At 43.6% G+C, this 18,461-nt stretch overlaps 1 protein-coding gene across 5 annotated transcripts; it reads left to right on the top strand.

The window, feature by feature from the left end:
• On the top strand, positions 1-17,960 carry RLIM (ring finger protein, LIM domain interacting). Of its 5 annotated transcripts, none has more exons than XM_017818341.1 (4): positions 1-18; positions 9,842-10,030; positions 10,804-10,887; positions 11,789-17,960. In XM_017818341.1, exons 2-4 carry the CDS (start codon positions 9,862-9,864, stop codon positions 13,321-13,323), a joined length of 1,788 nt encoding a protein of 595 aa, XP_017673830.1. In that variant the 5' UTR covers positions 1-18; positions 9,842-9,861; the 3' UTR covers positions 13,324-17,960. The 5 variants fall into 5 exon arrangements, with proteins under 5 accessions (XP_017673830.1, XP_017673844.1, XP_017673837.1 ...); XM_017818355.1 differs by lacking the exon at positions 1-18 and adding an exon at positions 167-199; XM_017818348.1 differs by lacking the exon at positions 1-18 and adding an exon at positions 195-213.
• Positions 17,961-18,461: the final 501 nt, after the last annotated feature.

Genomic DNA, 18,461 nt, shown 5'->3' on the forward strand with positions numbered 1-18,461 from the left:
TTCCGGCGCCGTTCCTTGGTAACAATGGGGCAGGAAATGGCGGCCTGAGCAGGCAGGGCCGGGCAGGGGCGGGCGGGCAGGCACCGGGGCAGCGCGGCGGCACCGGCGGCACCGGCGGCAGCGGCACCGGCGGCAGCGGCACCGCGCCCGGGCGGCGCGGGCAGCGGCGCACCCACAGCGGAGGGCGCGGCGGCGGGCGGTGAGCACCGGGCGGTGAGCGCCGGGGCCGGGGGCGGGCTCTCAAAATGGCCCGGGGAGGGAGAGGCCCGGCCCGGGGAAGGCGGCCGGAGCGGCCCCGGCACGGAGCGGAGGCGGCCGGAGAACCTTCGGGGCGCGGCCGCGGGCCCGGCGGGGCGCGGGGGCCCCACCCCCGGGGCCGTGAGCGGGCGGGGGGCGGCGATGGCGGCCCGGGCGGGTGTGCCCGGCTGGGCCGCGCTCCGGCAGCCCGGGGGGCGCCCCGGCGGCCCCTCCCGCCGCCAGCACCGCCCTCCTGCGGGGCTGGGGCTCCGCGGGGCCCTCGGGCTGGGCTGGGCAGGACCCGAAACAGACCCTGTTTGGGGGTGCCGCGAGGGGGTGGCTGTGGCTCTGCCCAGGGCCTCGGGCACGGTTCGGTGCCTGGAATCGCGGCTCACAGGGCCGTGTTCTCAGTCTGTTGAGCTGAGACAAGCAGGCCTGTTGAGGGAGACAGGCAGGGGAACTCTTCCCATCCCGCTGTGTCCTGATCAGCTCTGACCTGTTAAAACCTGTGCTGTTTGCTATTCCTGAGCTGAGTTTCTCTCCAGTTAATCACGTCATCTTTGCTCTGTCACCGTAGTTTCCTAGGCAAATTTTCCCTTGCCCCTTTCAATGCTGTTTGTTAACATGTAAGGTTTCTGTGTGTTTTAAAGTTGTTGTCAAGTCCAACTGGATGTATGTTTATCTACAGTGATCTGCTTTAATTGAGGAGCAATATCAGGTTATATATAATAGTGTGTATATATAATGGGGTTATTAAAATGTGTCTTGATTTTTGTGTGTAGGAGGAGCTTGACAAAAGGTTTCATGGCAAAAGACATTGATTTTTTTTTTAATAGTAATTTTGTTTGTTCCACCATTTTCCAGGAAGGTGGAAATACAGAGAAGCTTCTAAACAGGAGTTCAGACTTGATAATACCCAGTAGTATCATCACAGATCACATTTATTTTCCCTGTCCATATTGCCAGTACTGCTTAATTTCAAGTTGAAAATAGTTGTCAGAATGCTGAAGTTCTGACTCTAATTTGTCCCTGAATTTTAATTGCAGTGACTTGTCAAGTCTTTTAAAAAATAAACAGTTGGCTGCTTCTTGGGCAGTTAATTATCCTAAATTGAGGGTCAGATGTTTTGTTGTAGTCCTTAACTAGCACTTAAACTGACTGTGTTCCCTCTACAGGTTTACCATTTTGGAATTAAAGGAATTATGGCTTAGAATTATGTCCTGGGAAGGGAAAACACACCACACATTATAAAATTAAGGGCTTCTTGTTATGTTAGACCACTAAAGCACAACAGCCACAATGTTCTCTTCATCAGCAGCTCTGACTGGGTAAATGTTTGTCACTGAAACAACCACACTGGCATTTTTCAAGCCTTTAGTTGTTGTCATGTGTATCATATTTATTTTCCATATTAGTGAATTCATAGACATGCCAGGGCGTACTGGACACAAGTGTTACAAGTGTCTGGTCTCCAATATGTGTATTTGTTTGGGGTTTTTTAATGATTATTTTTAGAGGAATAGACAGTGTGCTTCTTAAATGGAAATGTTTTCAAAACACCTGTATGTCATATACCTGCCTGGCTTTTTCTTTCCTGTGGGAATGTATCAAAATAAATTCCTTGATCTTAGTGGACTGATTCCATTTGCGGTGGAGGTGTTGTACCTTTTTTTTTTTTCAGTCATAATATACTGTTATGACTTCATATACTTCAGTCTAAAGATTGCATATAAGTCCAGTTTAATGTAGCTTAACACATTACTGGGTTGCTCTGATTTTTTTTTTGTAGAGGACTTAACTTTCCACATATTAAAACATTTGAATTTAAACATGATCATTGGGTGTTTATCCAAGTTTTCATGAATAATCTCAGACTTGGTGAAAACTTATCAGTTCTTGAGCTTTCAAAAGTTAATGTTGAAGGGATAAAACCAAATGTGAACATTTCTGTCTTGAAGATACTTTTATGACAGACTCGTGCATCTCAAAAACAAAACTTTTAAGCATTGTAACAGTGTAAGAACTTAGTCAGGAGCTTTGTGTGGGGAGCAGGGGTAGCCAGAAGCATCCCAAGAACTGGTTTTGCTTTTGCCCAGGTTCCTGGGTGCAGGTAAGAAACACCATAAAAAACACAAGCCTATGTCTCTGGTGGTCTAGTGGTTAGGGTGCAGGACTCTCACCGCTGCGACCCGGGTTCGATTCCCAGCCCCCCGGGCAGATGGAGCTCGTCAGCCCTGTAAGGCAATCCATCTAAGAGAAGGTCACTCTAAACAAACCTACATCCTGAGACCCTCACTGCCACTGTCCAAGCGTGCTTGGCCCCGGCAGATGAACCTCAGGATTAAAGGGTGGGCTCAGTTCAGCGCACGCTGTGTCTCACCTAAAAAATCCACTGCGCAGGCTCGAAGGGTTAATGACCTTTCCCAAATCTTCGCTCGCGAAGACTGGCCATTATTATATTATTATGTCTCCTTCAGACTGCTCAGGTGTATATTAACAAGGTTCCTGTTAGTAACTTTTGGCTGGTGTGCAGTGTGGAAGCTCAGCTTTTTACTCAAGGAGATCTGCAGACTTGTGTATCTCATAAAACCATCCAGCAATAGTTGAATGTGTAGGAAAAGTCATCACACATTTTATCTTAGTTCAGTAATTTAAAAACGTCTTGCTCAGAGCACTCTGAATTTCGATATGCAAGGTGCATGTGCACGTAGGCTTGTTAAAATGCAGGGGCCTGCCTGCCTTGGGATGGCAGCAGAGACGGAATTCTCATCCTACACATGCCTCTGTAAATTCCAGTAGATTTTACTGCATTTTATTTTGCACTTCTGTGTTGGTTGGGCACCGGATACCAACCAGAACAAGAGTGCACGTCTCGGAATTCCTGTGTGGGTTGTGGTTGTAGTGATTCTCACTGTTCTGGTGGCCTTTTACTATAAGTAGTAGCTGTACTAGCAGCAGTCGTGTGGAGACAATAAGAGTCAGCAGTAAATGTAAAGGTGGGTGGTTGTTTTTTTTTTAATTGAAATTCAGTGAGTTTTGGTTGGCTTAGTGCTTTCACTAACCATGAGTTCTGTTTCTTCAGGAACTGAACCACTCGTGGCCTTGGATATCAGTCCTGTTTATGCTGCTGTCGCTGTGTCCACACTGGTTACTTGTGTGCAGCTTTACTTCTTCCTTTGAGCTTCTGCTTGCTGATGTAGCAGGAAGCTCAATTCTGGGTGAAAAGAGCATCATTTCATGAGATAACAGTGCTGGAAACTTGTTGTACCTCATGTACAGTGTTTCTCTTCTGTGATATCTGAATTTGGCAAAAGGCAGAAGTATCTTAATTTTATTTTCCACTTGTGTGTGAAAAGTGTTGTTTTAGTAAGTGCAGATGATAAAATGTGAAGCCCTGTATTTTGGCAGCTGTTCCCACATTTTATTTTCATAGCTCCATCTTGGTTCCACATGCTCTCAGTGTTCTGGAATTGCTAAGCTCTGCCCTTTCATACATACCCCGATCTCTTCACTTCTCTCTGACTTACCGGGAGTTGTTAGTGTTTCTCTTCTTTGTCCCAACAGTTGGTTCTGCTGAAGTGTTTTTTCTCTTCTTTTTTTTTTTTTTTTTTAAATTCTGTGGAATTTTCTGCAACTGTTCTGCAAAAGTATTCATCTGCTTTCTATTGTTTAAAACCTACATTCAGAATGACATCTTGTTTCAGGGCCTTTGCTTTGAAACACTGCAGTAGTGAAATAGCTGAATGCACATTTAACGCTCCTTGTTAAGCTGGCATTTCAATTTTACAGCACTTTACACAGAATACTTCAATAGAAGATAAAATTATCTTCCAGCTCCCCAAAAGTGGTGCATGTTCCATGATAGTTTTTGAGTCAAAGAGGACACAGGGAGTTCTGGAGTTTAAAATTTGTGGTAAGTTTAGTAGAAGTCTAGTAAGAACCTCAATCTGTTGTTCATCAGAGTGGAAATAAGAAGTAACAACATCAGGGGAAAATAATATGTCCAAAAATTCATGATGCAACTTTGAAAACTAGGGATTTTGTTACTTTTTACTGTAGATGAGCAGATTGGACCTGTGGTACCAAAGCCTTTGGTGTGATCACAAAAGAGAACTTGTGCACCTGCACAAAAAGAAAAAAAACCCAAACAACCTTGACATAACCAAGCTCCGTGTATAATGCAGATAGATGACTTTCACTTCACTGTCTTCTGGGATCTTCTTCCTTTAATGATGGAATTCACTGACAGTTTTTGCTTTTGAGCTTGCAGACTCAAATGATGAAATATATAAGATGAAAATGTAGTTTCTGTTATGTCTTACTTCCTTGCTAGTTTTGAGTATTGAGAAATAGGATACTGACTGGCATGGAAACTATTTTTCTAGTTTTAATCCTTCTAGGAAAATGTAGTACTTGGGAGATGGGGTGGGTTGCATGAATACTGCACGTGAGGTTGGGTCTGTTGTGCTCGTGTGAAGAACTCTGTGTAAGAGAACTGCCTGTTCTGGTGGCTGTTCCTGTGTCATTTGAGCCATGGAATCAGAGGCAGTGCTGGTCCTGCCAAAGGGGACGGCACGTTGGAGCTGCTGGAGTCAGAGTTCATGGAAGGCGCTTGGACAGGCAGCTGTGCTGGGCTTTGAGGAGCTGACATGTCTCTGAGGTTTGTTCACTGAGAGCAGGGCAGGGCAAAAATAGTTTGTAACAGCCCAAACCGAAAAATACGTATTTCTGGCTTCCGCTACTGAGTCACTTCTTTTAGTCCAAGGGCTGGATAATTTGTGCAGACTGGAAGCAAGCAAGGTGCTCAACTGGTTGAAGGACCTAATTAAGATGAGGTTATGAATCATAAATGGGAAGTTGGCCTTATGCTAAGGACATCTATGAAACACTCCCATTGCCATCCTCTCTTTTGTGTATACAAAGGAATTAACTGTGCTGCTGGGACGTGAGGGAACTCAGGAAACATTCCTGCCATACAGGGCATGACAGAGTCTCATGTCAGGTTGAAATACTGGTAGCACCTACCGGGGGGGGGGAGTTCTGGAGGAAGTTCTTGTTACACAGCTCTCGTGAGCAGCTGACTTGTGTCTGCAGTTTAACTAATTCCATACCTTGTCCTGTTAAAACTTGAGACTTGCCCCCTAAATCTAATGAAGATTATAGCTTTAAGGTATTGCTTTTTCATTTAACCCTGCTAATGAGTGATTTCTGAATTGGTCAGATCTTCTAAGTTTTGCCTAGTTGGTTTAATGAGAGTTTTAATGTTTTATGGAATTTCTTTTAAATTAAAAAAAAAGCAGAAATGCAGGCTAAGGTATTGTCTTGGTGTTTACAGTTAACTCATGTCAGGAGATACCACACATTTTTGAAGGTGGAAGGACTAGTGATTTATCACAATGCCTTATGTCCATTAGTACCTTTTCTGGGAAGAATTCTGTAATCCACAGTCAATACACTGTGTTGTTGTTGTTGAAGATAAATGGATAACACAAGTATGTTATTCCAGTTTGCTGTCTCACTAGGTTGTGAGCTCTGGATTTTGAGCAGTAGTACATTCCTGACTGGATTTAGTTTCCACACAACTTGGCATAACTTGGCATAAGAGAAAACATAAAATATTTCTTATACTGTGAGAATGATAACTTTGCATTATTGAGGGAATATCTAGTACTCTAAAATTCTTTCCAAAAAAGCATAGTATTACTTCCTCTTGAATAAAAGAATGTAACAAACAATAGCTTTTGTGGGCTTGCTGCAGTCTGGAGCAGCAGTGGAGAGACAGCCAGTCATTTGTGCTCTGAAGTCTCTGAGGCTGTTGAGGGGAACTGCAGGGAAGATACTTTGCTGACTTGTGGAAGGATGGGAACACCAGTTAAGAATTCACTGTAGTTACTGTGTCTGGATATTCAGCTGCTGAAGAATGTTTCCTTCTTTTTTTTTTAAGGAGAAAATTTTTTATTCTGGTAGTAATTCTCTGGCTTTGTGCAACCTTTAGGTGATCATCCCCTCCACTTTCCCATAAAGAGGTTGTCATTGCTGGGTGTCTCAGCTGAAGTTGGCAATAATCAGAAGGTCTGAACTTCCTGCTCATAGCTGTGACCTTCCCCACCCTTTGTCAACTCAGTGCTGACAAGGAAGGACACTAAAGAAGGAAATTCTGAATCTTTTAGCTTGAATAAGAACAGAGTCTTGCTTTGAGGTGAACTAAACCACTGGAAGAAAGAGGAATAGTTAAAGCTTACCTGCTTATTAGATAATCAAATGCTGGTTATTTTGTTGTGTAGGACACCTGTAGGGTTTCCCTCCTCAGGTTTCCCTGTGTTACTGGAGTCAGCTTTCTTAAGCCGGTCTTAATGTGTGAGCTGAGAGCAGAATTCTGAGGGAGGGAGAGATTTTCAGGTTATTTCTGCTGTGTACCACGATAGGAGTCATAACTCCCAGCATGGAAATCCTGCAGGACAGTCAGATGCGCCCTGCGGAGCCGTGCTGAGGCAGGAGGAGTGTAAACCTTCTAGTGAGTTCAGCCTGGTAATGGAGCTCTGCAGCAGAGCTGCTGGGCTGCTCTCAGTGAGAGCTGAGGCTTAAATTGCACAATGTGGACAAAGGGCAGAGTGGACAGGGAAGAGAGAAAGTAGCAGAAGCCTTGGGGGAGAAATCCTGGTTTTCATTTGCTAGTTTTAATATCAGAGCTCTGATTTGAAGAGTATCATCCCATTTGCTGTCAACAGTAAGGCAGGGACAATGTGTTGCTGTGCATTTATGAGCCATCTGTATTTCCGTCAGTGTAAACATCCCATATAGATTCACAGCATTTCAAGGATAGTGAGACTGAGACTGGTGTCATCTGTTACAGTAGCTTGAGACAGGAAAATACAGTGAGTCTCTCAGTAGTAGAAATAGTCCTAATGTAAATTAAATTCTTCATTCAAGATCCACTTCTGAGGCAATAAAATCTTTTAAGTCTTGCCTATTAGCTGATTTTATGGTTTAGGAGGGAAGGTAAGAGATGATGGAGGAGAAGAGAGGAGCAAACCTGGAAATTACTTGTTCTGAGCATTTCGTAAAGAATCACCTATTGAACTGTACATCAGACTGTTGATAAAGAAGAGAGTACATTCTTTCCCCCCCACACTTTACTTATTTGGACTCTCCCTTTTTCCCTGACCAAGGATGGTGCCCCTTTTTCTCTGAAATGGAGTAGGCAAATGCCTTTGAATCCAATGGGCATTATAAAGCCAAGGTGCCTGCAAGCACTGGAATTTTTAGATAAAAGGGAAATTTCAAAGCATAAGCAGTAAACCAAGGTCATGCTTTGTATGCATAGTGAGATTTTCTTTTTTAAAAGCTGTTGTAGAATTAGTCTAATGCTTACAAAGATATTAATATTGCCAGCTTTATGGAGACATTCTGTGTGTTTTGCAGTCAGTAAATCCCAAGCTGGCAGTCATTTGGGGTAGAATATTTTACAAAACTTCATGTTGCTCCTGTCCCTCAGCATCTTACTGCATTCCTTTATTTTCTTAATCTTATTGTGGACTTTGCTTCGTTGTTATCCTAAAAAAGGGAGTAGTGGTTAGAGTTTTGATGTGTATTCCCAGAGAACTAATGCATCTTTCAAGGCTTTATTTTGGATGCAAGTCCTTCATTCTACTCAAGGCTTTTATTCAGATGTTACTTTTAAAATCGACTGTCTTTATTTCTGGGATCTTCTCTAGAACGTCTTCAAGTGATGTTACTTGGAGCCCTAATTCTGCTCCAGGAAGCTTGTGAGAAGTTGATTGACTTTGAAGCAAGCTCTGTTCTCGTTGGCAATATGTGCCTGGCATGTGGAGGGCACACAGATTTCCTCACTGAGCCCAGTCAGGGCAGAACGTGCCTCCTGAAACCATTGCTCAACGTTCCCTGGGAACGGGGCCATCGATCGGTGTCTGACAGCACATCACAGGCAGGGCTGCAGATAGGCAGTCTTTGCATTGCACCAGAGTCAGAAATGCAAAGGAAGCTGATGACTTCCATTTGGCACAGGGGTCACCCTGTGGTTGCTGCAGATTCCTGGAAAATAAGGTGTAACTGCTTTGGTAAAATGGCAGAACTTTACAGAACTAATAGCCCCGAGTGGCAACAAGTTAATACCACTAACCTAAAACCAAATTCTAACTCAAGACAAGGAGGGTCGGAGCGGCAATTTCCTAATTTACAAGTCTGCAATAATATGATGTCCTATCCTGTGGAATTTTTCTAGTGTTCCACACTGGGGTCGTCATGCCCTTTAATTTTCACTGTAGCAGCTGAAGCAGTGCCCATGGAGACCATGCAGTTCTGCTCTTCTGTGGAGGAGCACTAATGTAAACTGTGGGCAGTCTTGACTTGACAGCTGTGCTGACAAACCAAAAAAAAGATGCTTTTTCCACTAGACAGATGTTTAAGTGTTGGAAATTTTCCAGTGAGAAGCAGAAAAGCTTTATTCTTCCAATATTTTCATGTCACATGAAGTATGGTTTAAATGAAAGGAATGTTTTCTGATGGGGAATGTTACTGCAGAGCTTTTCAGCATGCAGAGGATTAGCTTGCTAATCACCTCTCTGAGTAACTAGATTCTACCAGTTGTGCAGGAAAATTCTTGATGCTGTGAATAGCAAGGCACAGTGATCAAGGAAACTAGTTATTTTATCTTCATTTGACATATTTGCATGGCCAGTGCCAGAATGTCTCCTGCATTTGCATGTATTTCATTATAATATTTATCAGATATAGACACAGAATTCATCAATAATTTTCTTTGAAAGAGAGACTCTGTCAAATATTTCATCCAAATGAAAAACAATATGAGTAGATTATATTTAAAAATATGCAACATAGAAGACAGTTCTTGAAAGCAGATGTACACCTGGTATGTGCTGGGGGTTTATCTTGGAAATTTTGATTGTCAACATCAGTAATTCAGTAAATGCTGAAACTTGAAAGGAAGTTCTTCTCTTGATGTAAAACACTAAAGTTGATTTTACAAACCTTTTTCCTTGTTTGTGGAAACAAAAACCTTTTCTTTTTTTGTGCATGTAGTGTCCCATAGCATCAGAAGATGCTATTTGAGTTCTTCATATCCCTTCACTCTGTTAAATGCACTTGGATGGTGAAGAGGGTGTTTCTTGCAGCAGGCAGGGAAAAGCAATGAACATCTTTTAGAGTCAGAGAGCGCGATCAGGGATGGCTTATGCCTTGTACTACACCACTGTAAGGCTGCTTGGGGAGGCAGTTGTGGTATTGGGGATATTTTATGCCAAAAAGCAGATAATTGTGGACACCTGGTCAACTATGTGAACATAAAGGTGGACTAAGGCTTTGGCAGATTATATGCTCTGTGTTCATACCTGCTGCTTTGTTGAGTATTTGGTCATGATGGGCATCAGTTTTGTTTGTACTTCTTGAAGAGGTTCGTGCTTTGAGAAGGGCTTTGGTTTTGATCTGTTGTTGTGGCACCTGATCTTAACTGAGGCTTCATTAGCAAACTGCTTTAACCCATGCTCTGTTCTACATTGTAAACATGCCTGAATGTCATGCCCTGCTTCACTGCACTCAGTGAAGGGTTTGTTTTCTCCTTTTTTAGGTACTCTCCCACTCGTCAAGATGGAAAGCTCAGATTCTAGTGATAAAGGAAATATTGATCAGTCAGAAGCACAACGACAGAGTCAGCTGGACCGGTTAGATCGAGAAGAAGCTTTCTATCAGTTTGTGAACAACCTGAGTGAAGAGGACTACAGGCTTATGAGAGATAATAATTTGCTAGGAACACCAGGTGGGTAATGCTTGTGCATCCTACTAGAATTGCTTGTAGGCAATTTGTGCCCTTTCCTGTTCTCCTGAAACTGTTTCACCCATTTAGTTTGTGTGCTGCGGTTGTGTTCCATGGGAGGAAGTAGCTTCTTGCTAATTTGTGCATACTCAAATTTGAGTGGCTCCCTGACTAGTGGAGGGGTAGTTACAAAAGTCTAGTGTTTACACAAGTTGGCAAGAATACCCAGGTTTGACCCAGTTCCAGTTATGGACCCTGAGATGGAAAAAAATCTCCCTTAAGCATCTGTGTGCAGATTTTCTGCTGGTGAAGTTGAATTTGTAACTAGGGTAGGTAGTCTGGTGATAGATTCTGCATAGGCATTTTGATTTCAGTTCTCAATCAACTTATTACTTTCAATTGACTGTATAGGATTTCAACTAATTTAAACCTTTTTTCATGCTTGTGAAAGTGTTACCTTGCATATTTTACTCTGGACAATCATTTAACGGGTGACAAATAGGATGACAAAAATTGCTGCTAAGTTGTAGAGGTTACAGAACCAGAGAATGGGATGGAGCTGTTGGATATCTCAGCTTCAGCAAAACTTACTTGGGACAACAGTGCTAAAGTGTCTGAGCTTCCCCTTAGCAAGCTATTCAGCAGTGTCATTATGGCAGGGTTTAATTGGACAAAAGACAAGCAGTGGCTTGTACCTTCTCGAGAAGCTTTTGATAATGCTTGCCATACATATGTGATCTGGAAATATTTTTGGAAATTTTTGCTTATTTTCCAAGGTGAAATTACTGAAGAAGAGTTGCTGAGAAGGCTACACCAAGTTAAAGAAGGTCCACCACAGCAAAACAGTGACGAGAATAGAGGTATATACAGTGTTTGTGCAAACTCTTACCTTTAGCACCCGTACGGACCTTAACTTGAGTGCGGGAGTGGAACAAGTTAAGCCTAGGCAGGTGGAAGGTGAGCTTTGTTTCAAAACTCAGTGCTCCTTATGTGTGATACCTGCTGCAGAGGTCAGTTTGGGACAGATTTCATTCATAACATGTCTGTTACTTGTATCAAGGTAGTTTCACTTGGGTTTGTTTCTCTTTTTTTTGGGGGGGGGTTTGGGTTTTTGGTTTTTTTTGTGTGGGTTTTTTTTTTTTTTTGTTGGTTTGGGTTTTTGTTTGGTTTTTTTTTAAGATTGCCTTCCTTTCTGCTTCCTTCTGGGATGCTTTTTGGCAATCCCTCTTCTTTAATTCGCCATTCTCCGCTTCCGAAGGTGCTGTATTTCTTTTGTTATCACCCTTCTGTAGAGATTGGTGGAGGATGCTCGGAGCTGACCACTGGGGTTCATTCTTCAGCGAGACAGATTTGCCATAAAGCTCTTCACGTGAAGGCTCAGGACAAACTTAGTTCTCTGTTTAATGGTCAATAGAACACTTAATTGTTTGGAAGGGAAAACACAGAATATTGATGTGTTATGACACCTGAGGTGTCTTTCCATTTACTTATAGTAAACAGTATGTGTTATTCTGATGACTTGTTTGCTCAGTGATGGCTGCAGCCTATCTGTCCACATTAGAGCAGCATCCACTCCTGCTCCCCTAGAAGAGCTCTGGCACTTGGGAATTGTCACGCTGTGTGTGACACCACAACAGCGCTTGGTAGGATTCAGCACTTCTGAATTGTCGCTTGTTAAACTAAGCAATTATGTTCTTGGAAAAGATCACTCCAAAATTAGCTCAGTACTCTAATTTTGGTAGTTCCCTGTCTTTTTCACAGGTGCAGAGTCCGCAGAAGATGTTTCAAATGGAGATTCTATAATAGACTGGCTTAATTCAGTCCGACAGACTGGAAATACAACACGGAGTGGGCAGCGAGGAAACCAGTCCTGGAGAGCAGTGAGCCGGACTAACCCCAATAGTGGTGACTTCAGATTCAGTTTGGAAATAAATGTCAACCGTAACAATGGAAACACAAATCCAGAAACTGAGAACGAGCCATCTGTAGAGCCTTCCAGTGGGGAGGATTTGGAAAACAGCCAAAGTGACTCTGAAATTCCAAGGTCTGAATCACCATCTGTAAGGCAGCCTGGATCAGAAAGGAGCACTTCGGAGGAGGTAACGGCTGAGGAGGCTTCCCCTCCTAGAGGGCAGAGGAGAGCCAGAAGTAGGAGTCCAGAACAGCGGAGAACGCGAGCTAGGACTGATAGAAGTAGGTCACCTATTAATCCAGTGAGCGAGGCTCCTCGCAGGCCTCACCACAACCCGTCATCTCAAACGCTTGACCACTCCTCAGCGCATGAGGCTGAGGGCAGCTCTAGAACTAGGCAGCATGTGACCTTAAGGCAGCACACGGTGGGGACTGAGGTGCCAAGCGAAAATGCAGTTCTGTTTTCCCCCCCTGAAACAAGACCTGCTCCTCAGGCAGCAGGTTCTTCAGAAACGAATGGCACCGGTGAGTCCGCAGCTGCCGGGCAGAGGCCTCCTACCATAGTGCTTGACCTGCAGGTGAGAAGAGTGCGGCCGGGGGAGTACCGGCAGAGGGACAGCATCGCCAACAGGACACGGTCCCGCTCCCAGACCCCCAACAACACGGTCACCTACGAGAGCGAGCGCGGCGGCTTCAGGCGCACGTTCTCCCGCTCGGAGCGGGCTGGGGTGAGAACTTACGTCAGCACCATTAGGATTCCCATCCGTAGGATCTTAAACACAGGCCTGAGTGAGACCACATCTGTTGCCATTCAGACCATGCTGAGGCAGATAATGACAGGCTTCGGGGAGCTCAGTTACTTTATGTACAGTGATAGCGATGCAGATCCTAGCACGCCTGCCCCCAGCCCCAACGTGGAGACCTCTGAGCCGCAGAACAGAGCTGGGGGGACCTCAGGCAATGAGAATGCAGATGTTAGCTCAGGGGAGGTGTATGAAGGGGGCCATGAAGCGAGTTCAACATCTGGGGCCAGACGGGAAGGCCGGAATACGAGGGGATCGGTCACATTTGAAGAAAGTGGTTCTCTACCATTCCTTAGCCTTGCACAGTTTTTCCTCCTAAACGAAGATGATGATGACCAACCAAGAGGACTCACCAAAGAGCAGATTGACAACCTAGCCATGAGGAATTTCGGTGAGAGCGATGCTCTGAAAACCTGTAGTGTGTGTATCACGGAGTACACGGAAGGCAACAAGCTCCGGAAGCTGCCTTGTTCCCACGAGTATCATGTCCACTGCATCGATCGCTGGTTATCGGAGAATTCCACTTGTCCCATTTGTCGCAGGGCAGTCTTAGCTTCTGGTAACAGGGAGAGTGTTGTCTAAAGGAGAGCTGAATCAATGGCCAAGCAGCTGGTGTGATAGTGATGGGCAAAGAAGTCACTTCCTTTATGGCCACTTTTTGAGTGGTACCTCAGTGTATAGTAATGACTTGGAGTGAATCTTCCCTCATTAAAGCTTTTTTCTCTGGATTCAAGCTTCAGAAATTGGAAAATTTCTTTAATTAGGTTTTTCGAGTTATAGTCAGTTTGGGTGTTAAATTTCACTTGTCCAAAGATGTCTACCCATTTAAAAATATTTTTTTCTTTGTGAAGAGTATTATGTTTCTTTCCCCCTGCCCAACCCCTGCCATCCCAGTTCAATAAACAGTTTGTCCTCAAGATCGTGCTTATGAGGAGTTCTTTGAGAAGTCAGCCCAGCTCAATGTCCATGAGTCGTAGGGGAATTTTTGCAAGAAATCCAACTATCTGAAAAAATAATATGAATTTAATTGCACACTTAAACGTACTTTTAATTTTCCTCCTGGGTTAATATTGGACACGTCTGTGTAAATAACACTAATATTAGTCCTTTCCCCATCACTATGGCACGCTGTAGGATGAGCTGTTAGCTTAATTGGGATATTTATCTTGTTGTGGAAATATAAGAATTGCCTATGCTTGTTTAAATAAAGAAAAGAAATCTGTTTTAAAATTGTAAAGCTTTTTTGTAGAAGCTCAGTACTTTTCCAATGCACTGTTGTACTAATGCATTAAGAATTAAAACTGTACCATGCTTAGAAATCAAGAATGCTTTTCATACAGCCCCCACCACACAGAGAGCAAACTGAACACGAGAGAGCTGCTTTTGTGACTGTGTGCCTGTCAAGAGCAGTGCATATCTGTACTATTTATGTGAACAGCTACTGTAACATAAAGCCAGTTGGATTAGACGTTTAACTGCATTAAAAAACAAATTAAATGTTATAATTGCAGTGTTTTGGCTCAGTAATGCCACTGAAAAAAAGATGATAAAAATTAGAAACTGTTCTAATGGCTGGTTATTTCTTGATATGGTTGCAAATATATAACGATACAAACTGGTTTATGCCAGTTCGCTCAATGAGGTTTATGTCCAATTTTTCTATCAGCATTTACTCTCAGTTTTTGAGGCAACTCTGTAACTTCAGCAGACACATATTGGCAGGTTGTTTATTTTTCTTCTCCATCAACTGGATTAGTAATCTCTGGATGTGTTGAGTGGTCATGCTGATATATCCAGTGGTGGTAGCCTGTGACTCAGGAGCCACAGGGAAATGACTCAAGTATTAAGGAAAACATTATTAGAGGATTAGGTTAAATTTGAAAAGTATAATCGATGATGAGTAAACTTAAATGTGTGGCAAATTCTAGGGATAACAATAAAAAAACTTCAATAAGATCTTTATACTTCTGATGGAGGGGTGAAAATGAATCGAATTTATCTTTAAAATCATGTACATGACATGTTGCAATTAAGAATTGGAGGATGTACCTCAACTCTCATCAGTGTGTGGGTGGGGGGAAACATCCTTCACCCCCAGTGACTCTTGTCTTATTCCCTAAGGATTTTTTCCCCCTGGCTTATGTGTGCAGAGGGAAAGTGATTTTTATGAATTTTGACTCTAGGGTAGTAGTTCCGAAGGGATATGAACTGCTCTTACCCTGTGGGAAACATGTGTTCCCCAGAGGACAAAACCAAAGCTGGCCTGTTCCTTTTCTCCGAGTGAAAACACATTTTTGGTGTTTTAAAGTGGTGGTTGCATAAACTATAATCGCTGCTGTAACCCATTTTAACATCTCATCAGCTAGTTAAGGATTCCACAACATCCCAAAATTCCAGTTATTTTCTACATGTGTGCTTTGTGGTGTTTGCTTTAGTGGGAAATCCTGAGTGGCTACTGAGCTCTCTTTCCTCCTGGTGGGACACACCATGTGAGTGTTCTTTGGGAGCAGAAGAATAAATCAGCTCCTGCTTTTGATTTTTTTTCCTTGGACACACATACCTGTAAAATCAAAGTTGGCTGTTGATTTCAGGTGCTGGGTTCTCTATGCCAAAATTTCCTCAGCAAAATAACACTTCTGAATTTCTTCCTGTAGCATTCCCACAGCAAACATTCTCAGTTGCCATTTCCAGTAGCTTTGCTGACTTACCAGAGAGTAGAATTAGAAGGAAAAAGCCCCCTCTCTACGTGAGTACCGTGTTAAGTGTTGAAAGCTGGGTGTACACCTCTGAGACTAGAGCTGGTGACCACAAAGAAGGGAGCCCACTGGCCCAAATCCATGTGAAACACGGCTGTGGTTTGAGTTTCCAGTAACATGTTGGTAGAGCCACCCTTCCAGTTCTGTTACAGTTTAGAGTGCAGTGCCTTACCATTTTATCTTTCTGTAACAAGAGCAACTAATGAAATCTTGGAGGTTTCCCAAGTGGTACTAAGAACAAATAATTTAATCTCAGTTCGGGAGACCTTGAGTGTTCTCAGTGTTTCCTTTTTTTTTCCAACGCTGAGTGTGCTGAAGGGGCTGAGTGCTCATTATCTGGAGGAGTGAGCAGAAATTAAATTGATGCAGCAGGGACTTCTTTATCTAACCAAGTTGTCTGTTAGCCTCTGGTAATTAAGTTTCTATTTACCTAAATTTAGATTGGATTTAAGAAAAGCCAATATTAACATTTCAGTTGCTTACAAAATAGGAAGGACTTCAGTAAGGTTCACAATTAGCCTAATTTGCAGTTTATTAAATATTTTGATAGTGAGAATCAGTATTTAGTGCTTCCTACAGTTTTCTTGGTGTTCCAGCAGGGACACAAAAGCTTTGCTTGTGCCTGTAGCTGTATGAAGGGTTAAAATGGTGAGTTTTGTCATGTTCCGGGGCCAGGTTGGACAGAAAGGATGGGTTTGGAGAGGCAGAGCCTTGTGCACCAGCGCAAGGTCACAGTGCCACCGTGTGGGATCTCCTCGCCTGCCTTCAGCACCAGCGTAATTCCCTGCAGGATCAGCAGGTTTTTAGTTTTGGAGGATTCTCCTTGTCATTGCCCAACTCAGTAGTTACCATGTTTCGTTTTTTCCAAACATCCAAGCTCCTACTGGGAATATCTGGTGCATGAGCTTCATTCTTTTCTGACAGGACAGACCTGTTCCCACAGCAGTTACAGCAGTTGCAAGGCCAAACCCTACAAGAACACACAGTACTTTTTATTTCGTTTGATGGTTTAACTTGGATTTTGAACCGACACAGTTGTCGGTGCTCACTTTATTTTTTTTTAATTGGGGTTTTATCCATTAAAAGACTGAAGGGATCACCCTTCAGATTCCTGGTGTTGGCTGGATTTCCCTTTCAGGTGCACTTTTTTGTTTCTTTGACAAGCTGGGGTTTTTTGTGAAGAACTTGGGGGCAGTTAATTGAGTTGTTTTAGAAATGATTTGATTAGAGTGGGTGCTGCATGCCTGGAATTCACTGGGTTCATTTTAAAGGCCCTTTCTGGGAAGTGCTGGTGTGCAGGCCCAGCAGCTGCGGGATGTGACACCACTCGGGTCTGAGGGAGCCATAATTGTCCATTGTGTGGACTTGCAGACAAGGGATTTCCCACCAGAGTTGGCACAATGGACCTTAACAACTGTCATCCCAGTTTCCGGGCACTTGTCTGGGTTATGCAAATGTGGGAGTCCAAAGGCCCCTTTCCCTGGTGGATCTGCAGGATAAACAGTTGCCTACACAACCCAGTGGGCTCCTAGTAATGAGGGGATAATGTGAGCATGAGAACAGACCAGGTAAGGCTGAGCACCAGCTTTGAGCAGTGCCAGGAGGGGGGTTCTGAACTTCACTGTCACACTGCAATACAAACTTCCATCCCTTTGGCTTAGCCACCGTCTCGTCCTTAATTTGAGATCCTTGACAGGAGTGTGCATGTCCATGGAACTGGTGTCCTGGTTTTCTCCTACTGCGGGGCTCTGTGCTGAGTGAGGGTCTCTGAGCAGTGAGGAGCTGATGAGGAGCCCAGTCCTTGTGGAAATGTCTGCGTGCTCTGCTGCCTTCTCCCAGGAGGAGGAGCTTTGGATGAGGGTTGGCTTGGAGCCACGCTGAGGGAATTTATAACAACTTCAGAAATATTTCCAGCCCTTGTGTACACTGGGCTTTTTGTTTACCTTGGATGAGGGAGGGAAGCAGGAGGGCGAAGAGACAGAATCAATGGTAACATACCCAAAGTACAAGTAAGTTGTGTTATGTTAAAAAGGAGGTTTGCATCTGTTACACCAGGGCTTCCCAACCCCTATGATATGCTGCGTCTTTATTTTTCCTTCTTATGAGAAAACATACCATTGAATTTGGTTTGATTTATTTTATCTGGGTTTGTTCCCTTAAGCTAAAATACTTGAGCCCCCTTCCTGAATTTCATTCTCTGATAGTAAAGCCGTTGGTTGGGAAGCCCTTAATTCCACTCTGAATGTAACAGTTTGGGGGCAGGGAGGTGTTGTTGTTTTATTTTGGTTTGGTTTGTTTTTTACATCTGTTTATACTGGACTTGTTTAATAGAAACTGATACTTTGAGGTCGTTTGACACAGTTTGACCAGGTTTGCCAGCAAACACTCAGGAGGAGTTTGTTCCTTATGTAAGATGTCATAATGCAAATTTAAATAGACTCAATAAAGTGCATGAAGTGTTCATTTTGTGCTGGATCATCACTCCTTGGGCTTATTCTTATGGTGGGAATGCACTGGAGTAAAAGGGGGGTGGTGGATGTGGTAGGAATTTATTTCCTCCATACACCATTTCCCTTGAAGCTGGGCAGAAAGTGAAGAGCTGGAATGGTACAGAGTTAACTTCTCAGAAGAATTTATTGCTTCTTAGTACATAAAACTGAAACAATAAATCTTACTGTGTCCCAGACTTCTGTAAATCTGTCAGTGGATGTTGTGGGATACCAAAGCAGCCTCTGCAAGTTGTCTCTCCTGGAGTAGCTGTGCCTTGCACAGGTTTCCATCAGAGCCAGGGCCCCTTGCTCAGGGCTCTCAGGGCTGAGCCTCCCTGCAAATCCACTCAGCAGCTTCCAGGAGAGTCTCCCGCATGTGCCGAAAAGCTTCATCCTAAAATTAGTAGCTGAGGTACGTGCAAATACTTACTTGAGTGGGCAGGAAATTTTGCAGGGCGTGGGAAGCCGGGTTTAT

This window comes from Lepidothrix coronata, unplaced genomic scaffold (genome assembly GCF_001604755.1).
Source record: "Lepidothrix coronata isolate B3197 unplaced genomic scaffold, Lepidothrix_coronata-1.0 Scaffold2, whole genome shotgun sequence".
NCBI lineage: Eukaryota > Metazoa > Chordata > Aves > Passeriformes > Pipridae > Lepidothrix > Lepidothrix coronata.